The sequence below is a fragment of the Crotalus tigris genome, unplaced genomic scaffold (assembly GCF_016545835.1).
Source record: "Crotalus tigris isolate CLP2741 ecotype Arizona unplaced genomic scaffold, ASM1654583v1 scf7180000024167.7108832, whole genome shotgun sequence".
Taxonomy (NCBI): Eukaryota; Metazoa; Chordata; class Lepidosauria; order Squamata; family Viperidae; genus Crotalus; species Crotalus tigris.
The window spans coordinates 1,834,884-1,849,482 of NW_024100417.1; the positions used below are offsets into that span (position 1 = coordinate 1,834,884).

The following is a 14,599-nucleotide window of genomic DNA, read 5'->3' on the forward strand; positions in this document are numbered from 1 at the left end:
CTATGACCCCACTCAAATAAGAGTCTTAAATTAAGTCTTTTGAATATTGGAATTCAGTGGCAGAATAAAGCAGGAGCAGTATAAGTCACGCTTTTTGTCTCCATCCTGTCCTGGCCCAAAGTGACCTTATGATCAGACTGACAAGTAAGGGAAGCAAATAGGCCTTTGAAAAATAAAGTAAAGCTCTTAAGAGAATCCTTCACCATTTTCTTTTAGACAGCTTTTGTTTCTGGTTGAGAATTGTAAGGCATAATACTATTTATTCCAGCTCTTTGTGAGAAGGCTTTTAATTTAGTTTCTATTTATTCAGGAATAATTTTAGGATATATCCTCCTTTTGCAAGCAAATTTAGAGCAAAGACTAGCTTGATTGGAAAATCCTAGGATGAAATCCCTTCTTTTGGGGAACTTCCTGAATGAGAAACACTATTGGGCATGAAAAAAGAGAAAGCTCCTTTTTGGCCTCTGGTCTAAAGCTTTCCCTTTAAGACCAGAGGCCATTTGTGCTTTGGATGCCAGCCCAGTTGGTTCCCCTCTCTATAAATGTTGGCTTTTGCTGATAGAGCTGAACAGCTAAGCCATTGTATATGCCAAGACCACTGGAGAAAATGCCTGAGTGGTGTTTTATATAGTGTTGTCAGTGTGCTCTCTTTTAGGGTTGCATTTCTTCCTCCTTGTCCTCGTCCTCCTCCTCCTGCAGAGACTTGGTTGTCATGGGAACTGCTACTCTTCCATCCTGTTGGCACAGAATGGAGAAGCCTCCCAATTTTTTAACAGTGTTCTGACTATCTTTTGTGAGCTGAATGGCAGTACAATTTGCAATAATTGTAGATTGGATAATAGTTAAAATAAAAACATTGCTATTATTGAGATAAACTAGGGTTTGGAGCTACAACTCAAAGAGAGGCAGGAATAATGTATGTTGACCACATGGGGTGAATAGGCATGCAGAACCTTATTAGATTTGTTTTCCTGCTGGATACCGGTCTACTAAGAAAAAAATATAAGTAAAACTCATCAGGGCTGACTGGGATCTTAAGTAAAAGAGGAGCATTTTACAGAAGTTATAAAATAGATGGTTTTACATATGCTATTTTCACCTTCTCTGATCCTCCAGATCAAATCCGCTTTAACAATATGGACTCTGAAAGTATCTCCCTGACACAAAGGGAGAGAAATGAGCATTGCATTGAGTATAAATCCTGCTCTGACTTGGGACTATTAAGTTACATGGAGAGTTGAAAGAGTGATAGCTTTTTCCCAGATTGATAGAGTAGCAGTTGCACCATTTTTTTTTTTTTTTGAAAAGCTGTATTCATTACAATTTATCTTATTGTTGTTTTAGCCTTTAAGTGCCTATGGTACAGTAGTTATACATTTAGGAGCAAACTCAAAACATATAATATTTTCTCTGCTTATTTAATTGCCTACTATAATTCTGAATAACTTTTGCAAACAGGATGCCAACTCACTGAAACTAGGGTTTTGGGGGTTTTGAGAGGATATTTTTTAGTAGTCCGAATGCTGCATGTATTTATATTATCACATTTGCTCTTACTGTTCTACTTCCAGAAACAAAACAAGTCTAAAGCATCAACTTGATTGGCTTTAGTTCTGTATAAATACAGGCAAGTAACATCTAATTGTAGAAAGATGTTGTGCTTCTGTCCCAAGTGTATAATAAGTGCTTACAGTAAAGACAGACTGTATTGGTGAAAAAAACATGAAATATAATTTTGCCCAAAAGTCACTAAAGTTTCTCCATCATCATGCTGAGAAAAGGAGTTCAGGTAAGAAAACACCCCTTTTCGTCCATTGTAAAATTATAAAAATTATAAAGAAAATGCTAAACAGAGGAAATGAATTGATATTATCAGCAGCTTTAAGCAATGATACATTTCTTGGAGATTAGGCAGAGAAAAAGTAAAAAGCAACAGACATCAAGGGCTCGTTATTACTTTAAGACAGCTACATAGATAAATATTTGTATAATTTCTGGCCTGTTCTTATGTTTCTTTGAATCCTAATATGAAATCTAGAAGCACATCTGAGTTTCAAATGGTTTGTTTCTAATATTAAACCTGAGAGAGTTTTATGGTACAGTTCTGACTGACCCTAGGATGGCACGTGTAACTCTGTTGTTGTGTGAGCTGCACTAGTTGTTGGTTTGCTTCTGGGTCTATTGGTTATCATTTTAAAGCCCTTCATGCCATGAGACCAGGTTTTTTGGGGAATTATGTCACTGCAATGGGATTGGCCTACCCCATTCAATCCAACAGAAGGAGTTATGGACCCTGTAGGTCAAGGAGTTTTGGCTAGTGGGGTCTAGAAGAGCCTTTTTGGCTGGAGGGGAGATTTGCCCCCATTTGTATGGGTACCAAAATGCTAGTTACAGATTCTCTGGTGTATCAATACATTATCTGCATAGTTCTACTAATGGGTGATTTGTCTTAACTTTGTCTTTTTTCCTCAAGGGATCTTGTTGCAGAAATAACTTATTCTGCCTACTCTCACCCCCCTTAACTACAATGACACATTGCTTGCTGTGTACAACTCAATAATAGAAAGACCTATCTATTAACAGTACCTACTCCCACCCTATAGCTCAGTATGTCTATTATATTTAATCTGTCACTTGCAGGTAAATCTACCTGCTTCCAGTCTATGGAATATAATGCTAACATGCATCTATAAGTACTTGTAGCACTGCAGTGATGTTGGTTTTATTTTTGCAAGTTCATTATTCTATTATTATAGATAATATGAGAGCTCTTATTTATATTTATTTAAACATACAGATTTGCAACTTCATGAAGATTTTTGAGGCTATACTGTTTGTGCCCTAGAAAAAGCTATCCAATGCATTATCTCTTCACAGAACAGAATAACAGAGTTGGAAGGGACCTTGGAGGTCTTCTAGTCCAACCCCCTGCTCAGGCAGGGAAACCCTATACCATTTCAGACAAATGGTTGTCCAAACTCTTTTTAAAAACTTCCAGTTTTGGAGCATTCACAAATTCTGGAGGCAGGTTATTCCACTGATTAATTGTTCTAACAGTCAGGATATTTCTCTTTAGTTCTAGGTTGCTTCTCTCCTTGATTAGTTTCCATCTATTGCTTCTTGTCCTGCCTTCATCTGCTTTGGAGAATAGCTTGATTCCATCGTCTTTGTGGCAACCCCTGAGATATTGGAACACTACTATCATGTCACCCTTTGCCATTCTTTTCATTAAAATAGACATACCCAATTCCAGCAACCGTTCTTTATATGTTTTAGCCTCTAGTCCCCTAATCACCTTTGTTGCTCTTCTCTGCATTCTTTCTAGAGTCTCAACATCTTTTTTACAAATGGGATGCAGTATTCCAAGGATGGTCTTACCAAAGCATTATCTTCATATTCTCTAGTACTTAAGTCCTATAATTCCTTAAAAGAGATTACCTTCTAACCTCCCTCCTTTTTTTTTTCAGGATTCGTCCTCAGATGCCAAAGGAAAAGATTGAAGGATGCCACATCTGCACATCAGTGACACCTGGAGAACCCCAAGTACTCCTGGGAAAGGACAAAGCATTTACCTACGACTTTGTCTTTGACCTGGAGACTTGGCAGGATCAAATCTATACAACTTGTGTAAGCAAGTTGATTGAAGGCTGCTTTGAAGGCTACAATGCAACTGTGTTGGCATATGGCCAGGTGTGTGTCTTTTTCACTCTCCTCACAGTTTCTGTTATGAGCTTATCTGAATGGGATTCACTGCTTTATGCAGAGTACTATATTTTATGAAAAATCATTCTCTGTTTGAAGGCTTGTCCAGCCAAGTTAAGTTTAAAGTTAATAAAACCCGTCAGAAAACAGTATGGCAACCCCTTAAATCTTAGTCTTTTCCACTAGAGGGAGAGGTACTATACTTATATTTAAATTTTAATATTTAATTACATGCATCTCTTTCTCTCCGTGTAACAAAATAAGCACTTTTTATACAACGTGGGACCTTTTGTCTTCCCTGTTTAGCATTTCTTCTGGGGGGAGGTATATAAGGGGTAACAATAACTTTACTTAAGTATGCAGTAGCCTTGTCACAAAGTAAAATAAGAAGTGACTGAGATTGTTTATTTTGTAGTGATAGCTTTAAGAAATGAAAATTTTAAAGATCACTAAAGCTATCCACTAATTGGTATAAATAGTGGAACTAAATACTGCTGTACCAATAATTATATGGAGAAATTCGTCAGGGTATTAGAAATGATGATGAAAATTGGGCTTTAGCATTAGCGGAAAGATATAGAGTAAATTACCAGAGTAGAAAGCAAATATATATTTCCATATGCAAAACTTACAGAAAACATGCTGCAATGGACTAGCAGTTACCTCTATAAACTGAGGAACAGTCAAATTTCACAGGGCAAATAGACTTAAGGATGGGATATTTAGCTATATATCCAAAAGATCTCTTCAGATACATATCCAGTCCTCAAGCCAATAAAAGAATACAATTTTTGATCAAAAGAGTATTTTCAAGGCATCATTGATATTTAAATACACAGCATGCAGACCTACATACATGTTCTTTAAAGCAACATCATAGTGATAAATCCAAATCTTTCTGGATATGTCATAACATTCGCTTATCTTTTTTTACTAGAATGAAACATATATTTGGGACTTACATTCTGTTTTTATTTATTTGCATTCTCTCTTCATTTCTCATTGTTTCTAATACTAATTTTATATCCTGGATTGTGGATATTCTGATGACTAAGCCTTGTTTTTAATCGTATTTTTTCCCAAGGGACCTGTACTTTAGGACCAATGCTTCAGCATCAGGAGAAACGTATAAGGCAAATGAGGCTGAGTCCAGGAATAGCGTCTAAAAGCAACCTAATGAGCATAAGAGGGTTTGAAATTAGTTTTCTCACATTTCAAGCCATGGCTTCACACTGGTTCTCACCAGCCCTTGGGAAAGGATGGGAGAGAACTTGAAATGAATTAATTAGGTGCAAGAATAATACATGGTAGATTAATGTTGAAACAAATGGCAGCAGTTGACAAGCTTGCAAATTAGCTTGTGACATTAAATGGCTTTTCATTTTAGAAATTCCTATTACCCTTCCCTCTAGGGCAATGTTATGTTTTTATGTTACACAATAGACACAGCACAATGTGGACTCACTTTAGCTAACTAAAAAAACTATGACAAATATGAAAAAGGATGTGGCATAAACTGGAATTTAAAAAAATAAGGCCAGGAGTAAATTTGATAGTGATAGTCTGTGTTTTTGATAGTGATAGTCTGTGTTTGCTTGAATGACCAACAGAACAGACCAAAGGTACATGTTTTCTTATCTATTTTGCCTGAGACAATTCCATGAAATACTATCATCTTTAGACAGGTGCAGGTAAGACTTATACCATGGGCACTGGTTTCGACATGAACGCTTCTGAAGAGGAGCAGGGCATAATTCCACGGGCCATTGCCCATCTCTTCAATGGCCTACAAGCACGTAAGCAGGCTGCACAAGACCAGGGGGTCCCCATCCCAGAGTTCAAAGTCAGTGCACAGTTTTTGGAGGTAAGTATATTGATGTTATAGAGAGTGAGTCCTGAGATAAGAGTATTTACAAACTCATTGATAAGGCAACTGGGACTGGGAAGTGAGGTGGAATTTCTCTATTTCAGTGTCTGAAGATAAATAGTGACCAGTGATATTATTTCAGTTCAAATATAAATTAAAGTATTGGGTATTCCTGTACAGTCTTAATAGGTGGCAGTTTTTAACTAACTGCCCTAGTCAAATATTAACATGGTTGATATTGGGGTAGGAGACACCATAAAACTATATGGTGTTCAGAAAGCTACCAGAAATTAATCTTGACTTGAAGGAGGCCTTATCTTTATCATTCTTATATATTCTAGTATACAATAAATAACCTGTGAGCAGAAGAGAAATTCTTGACAATAATTATAAGAAAGTATAAAATACAAGCAAGAAAATAAAATAAAAAAGTTACTCTTCTCATAGCCCTCAGCTCATATTACTTTTGAAACACTGTTGACTTCTGAGGATTACCACATGAATAAATTGCATTATTTATTTACCTGTTTCTGATCGTTGCAAACATAATAGACAGAACATTTGTCTCAGTGTTCAGATTTTGTTTAGTGTTTTAAGGGAAGGATGTATTCATTTAGTACTGTACCTCTCCATATTTTTACTTCTATAACTTCTCATTTATGTTAATCACAATAATGAATTTCTCTCCTTACAAAAAGCACCAAATCTTAAAACCAAGGAGATAAATAACTTCACATTATCTGTAATAATTATAGAATTTCAAACTTGCTAGTTCTTTTATAGGCTTTTTGACACTGTAATCAGCATCACTTTCTACTAAAATAAAACACTAAGCTTTGATCTTCAAACATTTGTATATCTAAAATTTTACCAATTTTTGTTTGTCGTGGAGCAGTTTAAAAAGCAAAACAATACATTCATCAGTAATTTGTTTTTCTGTTTCATTGTTCAGCTATATAATGAGGAAATCCTGGATCTTTTTGATAGCACAAGAGACCCTGAGTATCGCCACCGAAAATCAAACATCAAAATCCACGAAGATGCCAGTGGTGGTATTTATACCACAGGTGTTACATCACGTATTATTAGCTCACAGGATGAGGTAAGTGAATAATTTTTTGTACATAAACTCTTTCTCCTATGTCTCATCTTACTGAACCTGGAGCAGCTTTTAATTTCTGATTCCATGTTCACAGATGCTAAAAGAAGTTACATACTCTTCACTTTACCTAGCAGATAAAGTAGATACAAGTGAACTCGAGTAAAGTTGGACAGATGGTGGCTTCATGGATAATTTTCTGAATAACACTACTGTGTGGAAATGATTTGCCATTAACTTTCTTCTCATATGTTTTTCAATTTCCCCATCTAGCCTACAATCCTGGTATTTTCTAGTAGTTTCTCATCCATCCAATCAAGCTTCTCTTCAAAGTTATTACTTACTCAGTTTCACCTATAAAATCTATCTAAATACTGGGATAGGAGATTCCACTTTCCTATCTTTGCAACAAAGTAGTAAGATGATGAAAACTAAGCTTTAATTGAACTGGAGTAACTGATTTTGTGTATGTATGGGATTTTGAGATTAGAATTCCTCAACTGTGTTTCAAACTTTAGCTTGGCTCATTCTGATTTCACTAGAGTTGTTAACTTTCCAACATTCTATCCAGATTCTAATTGCCATTCATTATTTGGATGACGTCCATAACTGAACCCATTTTTTCAGCTATGAAAAAAATCACTCTTCATTTTGCTTTTTATAATGTGAAACATCATCTTTAGCTTTCCATGGATTTCCATTTTTACTTTTTGCAGCTCAAATTGTTACTCTTATTATGTTCTAACAAATAGAATCTAGTTGATACTGTGTATATATTAATCGGTTGGAAATACTTCTTAGTTTTAACAGATAACAAGCCTTGGACACTACAGTAGAGACTGAAGAGGATCAGATCAGAAAGGGTCTGCTTACAGTTTGTCCCACTGATTACTCTCCATATGTAGTTAAAGTATAGACCCATACATCTTTCCTCTTACAGACAGAGAAGCAGCTGGGAAATTGTTTTATTTTTATTTCATTACTTTAACATACATTCCTATCCTGGGAATTTATGTGAAGAATTATCTATATATTTTTTCTGGTAAATATAAAAAAAAAACAACCAAAGGATTGGTTTCCCAATATTAAGACACAAATTCACACCATTATTCAAATCCTCTTAAGAACTCACAAAATGCTTATGAAGCATAAAATGAATCAAATCATGCCAAATATTCTTTCCATAGCCAAAACCATATTAACAAAGCCAAATTCCTGTTCTTGAGTGTTGTTCTTCTAAAAGACACTGAACAGCTGCCACGCTCAATTGTAGCTTTGCCAACCTGATGCACTATTGCTTTATTGGCTTTCCGTTCCCACGTTGTCTAGAGAAATTCAACATACCTGAAAAGCATCAGGATGAGAAAAACTGACACTGAATTTATATATACAGATCCTTCCTTCTTTCATTCAAATAATGATAGTTCTCTCAGTGTAGGATCTTTTTCAGCATATTGGATTGCAAGGAGTGTTGGATTTGTTTTAGATCCTTGCGTGGCGTATCCTAATATCCCAATTAAAAAAACATTAGTATTTAATCTTTGGAAATAATAAATAATCATATTTAATACTGAGTACTAGAAAGCAGCAATTTTAAAGCAGCTCAATTATACTGTATGTATAAATATATACGCTTTAAATCTCATTTTTTCCATGATTTTTTCCATTGTCAAGGGATTAGCAATTTAAAATGCGCATTTACCAAGGTGATATAAATGTTCTTCTGCTCTGTACATTTTTAAATTTAGCCATTAGCATTCAATTTAACATTTAATAATTTCACACAGTGAGAAATTAATTTATTCTGCTATAATCCTAAAATTTTAAATTTCTAGGTACAATATTCTTCATTTCATCAAAAATTTCAATATATATTGTCAGGATATTTAGATCTTTGTTTCATTAGAAATAAAATGAAATTGAATGGTCACTTACCATCTTCATTTGGCTGTTAATTATTTCAGAAGTGTAATGCAATTAGTCTTTTGCAGAAAGTTTTTTTAAGTGGGGAAATACAGAAAGAATCTGAAAATCTCTATCTTTATTCCCAATATTACTTCAGCCATTGAGATAAATTCTCTCTCTTTTTTCCTTCATCCTTATCCCACATTTGAAAACTCATCCTCTGAATATGTTAGGTTCCATTGTCTAGTTTATTATTATTTGCAATTCAGATCTCTGTCTTAATAATTTTGATTAAATAAGACTAATTTTATATAATTAGATTTGGAATTAATACATTTGTTTACTATACATTTATTAACAATCATTTGTCCTAATTTTAAATTGTATCTCACCGCTCCATTTGTTTAAATATTTAAAAGAGAAATAAGCATTTGAAATATGTGCCTAAACCATGGGATCCCTCCTCCCAAGATTATGTATTAACAGAAGAAGTGAACTTCTTCAAGATATCTTTCAAGTCAAATATCTTCATTTCCCTTGTTTCACCAGATTTGTATGTTATTTTGCTGAAATAAATAATCCAGCCATTCAGGAAATTAACAAACAAATTTTCCTGTGAAAAATGCATAACTCTTCTGTTCAGAAGGAAGTGCAACCTAAATTATGTTTGAATTGGGGAAATGATTTTGAGGTAAGAAACAGCAAGAGAGGAAAGGATAAAACACTTTATTCTAACCACTCTTCACTTGGAAACCCCTTTTAGCTCAGAGAAAGATTTAACTGCATATAGCATCTAGTTCAGCTTGTATTATTACTGTCTTGTGGCGTGTCGGGGAAGATTTTTGCTATGGTTAATAAGATAGTATAGCAGCTTATTTAAGCAAGATGGAGTAGTACTTTTCCTTTACATTGGGGGGAGGGGCTTGCAATTGGTCTGAAAGTATATCCTCTCTCTCACTGCAGCTGATCCAGTGCCTGAAACAGGGAGCTCTCTCCCGAACCACAGCCAGCACCCAGATGAATGTCCAAAGTTCCCGCTCCCACGCTATCTTTACAATCTACCTTTGCCAAATGCGTGTCTGCTCTCCTGTACACTTGGTAAGGCCATAAGGAGGGGAAGCAGAGATCAGAAGGGATCGTGTCTCTTGCCCCTCTACTATCAAATGGAAAGGGTGGAATTTTTGATGGCAGACATGTAGTGTAGGAATTAAAGACACAGCAAGAACTTTGATGTAGTCAATGAAAACTTGGGAGCTTGATTCAGTCTCATTATCTCAGAAGAGGAAGCGTGGCTTCTCATGCCAGCAGCAAGTTAATTTTGTGAGTGTATTATTGGTTTTGTGACAATATAACCATAGCTGATATTTTATATGGTACAGGTGTTAGCAAATTATACCATGTAACCTGATGCTGGGACTTGTTCTTCCTACAGGTGAATGGAGACTCAAATAGTCTCCTGGATGGATCCCAACCTACCAGTGAATATGAGACACGAACAGCCAAATTCCACTTTGTTGATCTAGCTGGCTCAGAGAGGTTGAAAAGAACTGGGGCCACAGGCGAGAGAGCTAAAGAAGGCATCTCTATCAATTGTGGTTTGGTATGGTGGATTGCTTTTAAGACTGAATATGGTATTTTGGGTTGTAGTTTAATTATGTTTTAAGTATATAGTTTTTTATTTTATTATTTTCTGTTGGTGAATCTCTATTGGTGAATTGTGTTTGCTGCCTTGAGCATTTTTGCTTGGCTGGACTGATGGCATATAGACAATACGATGTGAGGAAGACAGGCCCCATAATATTCAGTCCAGCATCTTGTGATTCAGGGCACTCTTGCACAGCCACAGTGTTTGCTCCACAGACTCTCACAGTCATTTTGAAGAGACATCCATTGCAATCATCTCAAAACATAAAGAATACTAGAAAGGCTCAATAGTGCTCTATGCAATGGGTGAAAGGTTACTGCAAACATATTCAGCTGGCACCCTGCTCCTCATTCTTACTTCATTCTGAGTTATTTAAAAAACAGCCAGGAAGGTGGACAAAAAACTAAGCAGCCCATTTGTTTAATCCCTGAAACACTGAGGAATGATTTTGAGTTATTGGCTATATGGAGGGAAGAGTCAAGGAGCTGGGAGATAGCATGAGGTTGCCCACTCATAAGCTCTGAAGTCTATGGCATAAAACTAATATTGTAGTAACTCCTTTTACATTCTAGCTGAGCAGAAGACAATCAGCTGTGCTGCTCAAACAAGACTATGGAGCATGATTGTTGAAGACATTGAAACAATACAAGAAGAGTGTAAAATTTTCGTGTGGAAGTGCCCCAGTAGTTTAATGTCTCCACAGATATGAGTTTGGACATGTTCATTAAGAACTGAGCTGTTTGTAGCATGCAGTTTCATGAAAGGGGATTGTCTATGAAATGTATTATGTATTGCTTCTGGAGGGCAGAGTTTCATTTACTGGAATAGCTGCAAAGAACAAGTTGATCTTTACAAAAATATGAAAGTTTGACTAATTTCTGTTATCAATCAGCAGCTTTGACATTTAGTTAAAGGGCTGCTTCATGCATTTCTTTTCCATGTCAAATCCTAACATAGCTGCAGGGTATATTTGAAAATATAAAATATGAATGTGACATTGACTTTTGGAAACATGCATCATATAATACACTAGTTGCAATTTTTTTGCAATGCATATATAGCATCAAGCAGTATAATCTGACCATGACCATTTCAGACACTGTAGGTTAGGTGTCTGAAATGTAGTGAAAGAATTAAATAACAAAAGGGAAATGGCACATAAAAGATCAATAGCCAAAGTAGCAGTGCTCAGGATCCTTCTGGAGGTAAAAGAATCAATGAAATAAAAAACCAAGTCCACTGGAAGTCATATATAAAACATAAATATTTGACCAATTTTTTTGAGCTATGGTTTTTATTGTATACATTTCTCCCATAATTCTGAGGGTTGGGAATTTTTAATAAGAAGAGAAACTTTGAATTGATGTGTGTTTCATAAATAAAAAGGCAGTTTATGTAGTTAAGTGAAGATGGTTTGCTAGTCTAGCTGACTTGCCTTTTGAAAAGAAAATTCACATGCTACATTCCTGTAATGGAAAAATTATGTCATTGTATCAGTCTAATCTTCCTTTAAGCAAGGAGAATCCACTTCCCAGCCAATGTGTGTTTATAATCTAATAAGCTGGGAATGGAAGGAGGAAAATAGTCTGGAGCTCTGATGCTTATCTGGGAAGCATTTATGGAGTAACAGTTCTAAAATGAAGGCAAGAGCAAAATAAGGCAGTTTTATTACTGACTTTTCTCTTTCTCTGACAGCTAGCCTTAGGAAACGTCATCAGTGCCCTTGGGGATCAGAGCAAGAAAGCGTTGCACGTGCCCTACCGAGATTCAAAGTTGACCAGGCTTCTCCAAGATTCACTTGGTGGAAATAGGTAAATGGGAAGAAACATTAATAGAGCTCTTTACGTCAACCGGAAGTCTATATAAGTGTTGATACGGGGTTGCTAGCATTGAGAATTTCAGAAGAAAAGACGGCACATGTATAGCCACATATGGGCTTAATCAGAAGTCAGGACAAGGCCACTAGCTTAATTATTTCACATGTCATTATTAGCTTCTGCAGTGTAGATGGTTGTATAATTAGCCTAAAATAGTTTTTAATCCAAATTTTGGCAACTGAACCTCCTAACATCAAATTTTAGTAATCTACAGGTAGTCCTTGACTTACAACAGTTTGCTTAGTGACCATTCAAAGTTACAATGGCACTGAAAAAACTGACTTATGACAGTTTTTTCACACTTATGAACATTGCAGCATCCCCATGGTGAAGTAATCAAAATAAGCCAGATTCACTTAACAACCGTATTACTAACTTAGCAACTGCAGCGATTCACTTAACAGCTGTGGTAAGACATGTCATAAAATGGGATAAAACTCAGTCTTGCTTAGCAATAGAAATTTTGGGTTTAATTGTGGTCGTAAGTCAAAGACTACCTGTACATTTTGGATCTGAAATCCCCTGCTTCCTATTCATTATTGAGCAGATAGTTTAATAATTCACTGATAATCCAGAAGAATGAAAGTTCTACATGAAAGGTCCTTACATGTAGATCTTCATCCTTGCTTGCTGAGCTGCATTCCCAGATGAACATGTTTGAAGAAGTCAGTATTAAAAGTGCCTTGACAAACTGCTTTGTTATTCCTATTTGGGCATGGCTGACACTACAGGGAAGTTTTTTTAGTCCATCTGTGCTCCTCTTTTATAGCCAAACTGTGATGATTGCCTGTGTGAGTCCTTCAGATCGGGATTTTATGGAGACCCTGAATACCCTTAAGTATGCCAATCGTGCTCGCAACATCAAGAACAAAGTGGTGGTTAATCAAGACAAGACCAGCCAGCAGATCAGTGCCCTGAGAGCTGAAATTGCTCGTCTCCAGATGGAACTTATGGAATATAAGGCAGTAAGTATAAGCCATGAGCAACTGCTTGTTACTATGAAATTTGATTCCTAAATCAAATACAGACTTCTAGCATTAGAAATATCTCTAGTGATTTCAATATGTTTTTGAGTCTTTGATGTTTTATATAAACCTACTTAAATATGCTTTAAAAAACCCCAAAGTAATTTTTATATGACCTCTTTCTCAGTCTTTTTTAGCATTTTCTTTTCTGCAATGGAATCATTATATATGAACAATCAGAGGTGCTTCTGACCTTCTCTCTTCAAAATAGATATATTGAACCCAGAAAATAGCAGGAGTTGACTTCCTTTCTCCCCTCCCCCCCTTTTTAAAGAGTTTGGGGTGAAATGTTGGCATTTGTGAGGAATGAAACTATGTGTGGTCTAATTGGAGTACACTTGTCTCTTGGTGTAAATAGATAAGTCAAAGGCATGGTTTCATGGAAGAAGATTATTTTTGAAGTTCAGGATTAGAATATCCCCTGGCCAATAAACGCAGAGCCAAAAGTACATTTCAAATTTTCTCAGCTGCTAAACAATCTCTGCCCCCTCCCTCCAAATACTTTCATGGAATTGTGAATTTATAAGAAAGATGGGAATTAAAAAGGTACTTCTGTATTTTCACTAAATATGTGAACATTCAGAAGTGTACTGATTTATTCCCCCTCACTCATTGACTGTGTTTGCACATAATACCTATCGAAGCTTCTTTTTTTAACCATAATATGTTGATCAAATCTTTTTTCCCAATGAATCGTGCTAACTCCAAACCAAATTGTATTATGCCATTGTGTTATTTGTGAACTAGGTCACTGAATATCCTGTCTGTGAATTGCTAACTGCAACAATGAAGGAATTGTATAAGCTTTGCTCTGCCGCGTAACTAAGGAGTGGGCTTTATGAAGTATCAGAGGAGAGCTTTGCTTTGATTGAGGTTCAAATAATAAAGCACCCCTTTGATGTGTCTCCAAGAAGTGAAATGAAGCCCCACTTGAAGGCTCTGTACATTGCTGCTAAATTGTATCATCTTGGCTACTTCATTGGCCTTAAATCTTTTCTGCACACTTGCCTGCACCAAAGACATTTCTGCCAAAGCGGAACAGCTCAAAGTGGTTGACTTGAGGTTTAGCTAACTTTTTCACATCAAGATAACGCTTCAAAACAGAAATGTTTTTGAGTTGAGGCATCTTCATGATGTTTGTTCTCCTTTTGGCAAGTTGCCAGATCTAGCTATTTAGAAAGACAATACAGGTAGTCCTCGACTTACAACCACAATTAAGTCCCAAATTTCTGTTGTTAAGTGAGACATTTGTTAAGTGAGTTTTGCCCCATTTTACAACATTTTTTGCCTGAGTTGTTAAGTGAATCACAGCAGTTGTTAAATTAGTAGCACGGTTGTTAAGCGAATCTGGCTTCCCCATTGACTTTGCTTGTCAGAAGGTCGAAAAGGTGATCACATGACCCTGGGATACTGCAACCGTCATAAATATGAGTCAGTTGCCAAGCATCTGAATTTTGATCAGATGCCCATAGGGATGTG

General features: G+C 36.0%; 1 protein-coding gene across 2 annotated transcripts in view; it reads left to right on the forward strand.

The window, feature by feature from the left end:
- The window catches only part of KIF21B (kinesin family member 21B), a 69,290-nt gene that overhangs the window by 21,613 nt on the left and 33,078 nt on the right, over positions 1-14,599 (forward strand). For both annotated transcript variants that reach the window (XM_039323268.1, XM_039323269.1), the window contains exons 2-8: positions 3,468-3,690; positions 5,384-5,566; positions 6,522-6,671; positions 9,537-9,671; positions 10,006-10,173; positions 11,914-12,029; positions 12,865-13,060. In XM_039323268.1, the coding sequence (XP_039179202.1) occupies positions 3,468-3,690; positions 5,384-5,566; positions 6,522-6,671; positions 9,537-9,671; positions 10,006-10,173; positions 11,914-12,029; positions 12,865-13,060 (1,171 nt within the window). The remainder of the gene's footprint in view (positions 1-3,467; positions 3,691-5,383; positions 5,567-6,521; positions 6,672-9,536; positions 9,672-10,005; positions 10,174-11,913; positions 12,030-12,864; positions 13,061-14,599) is intronic.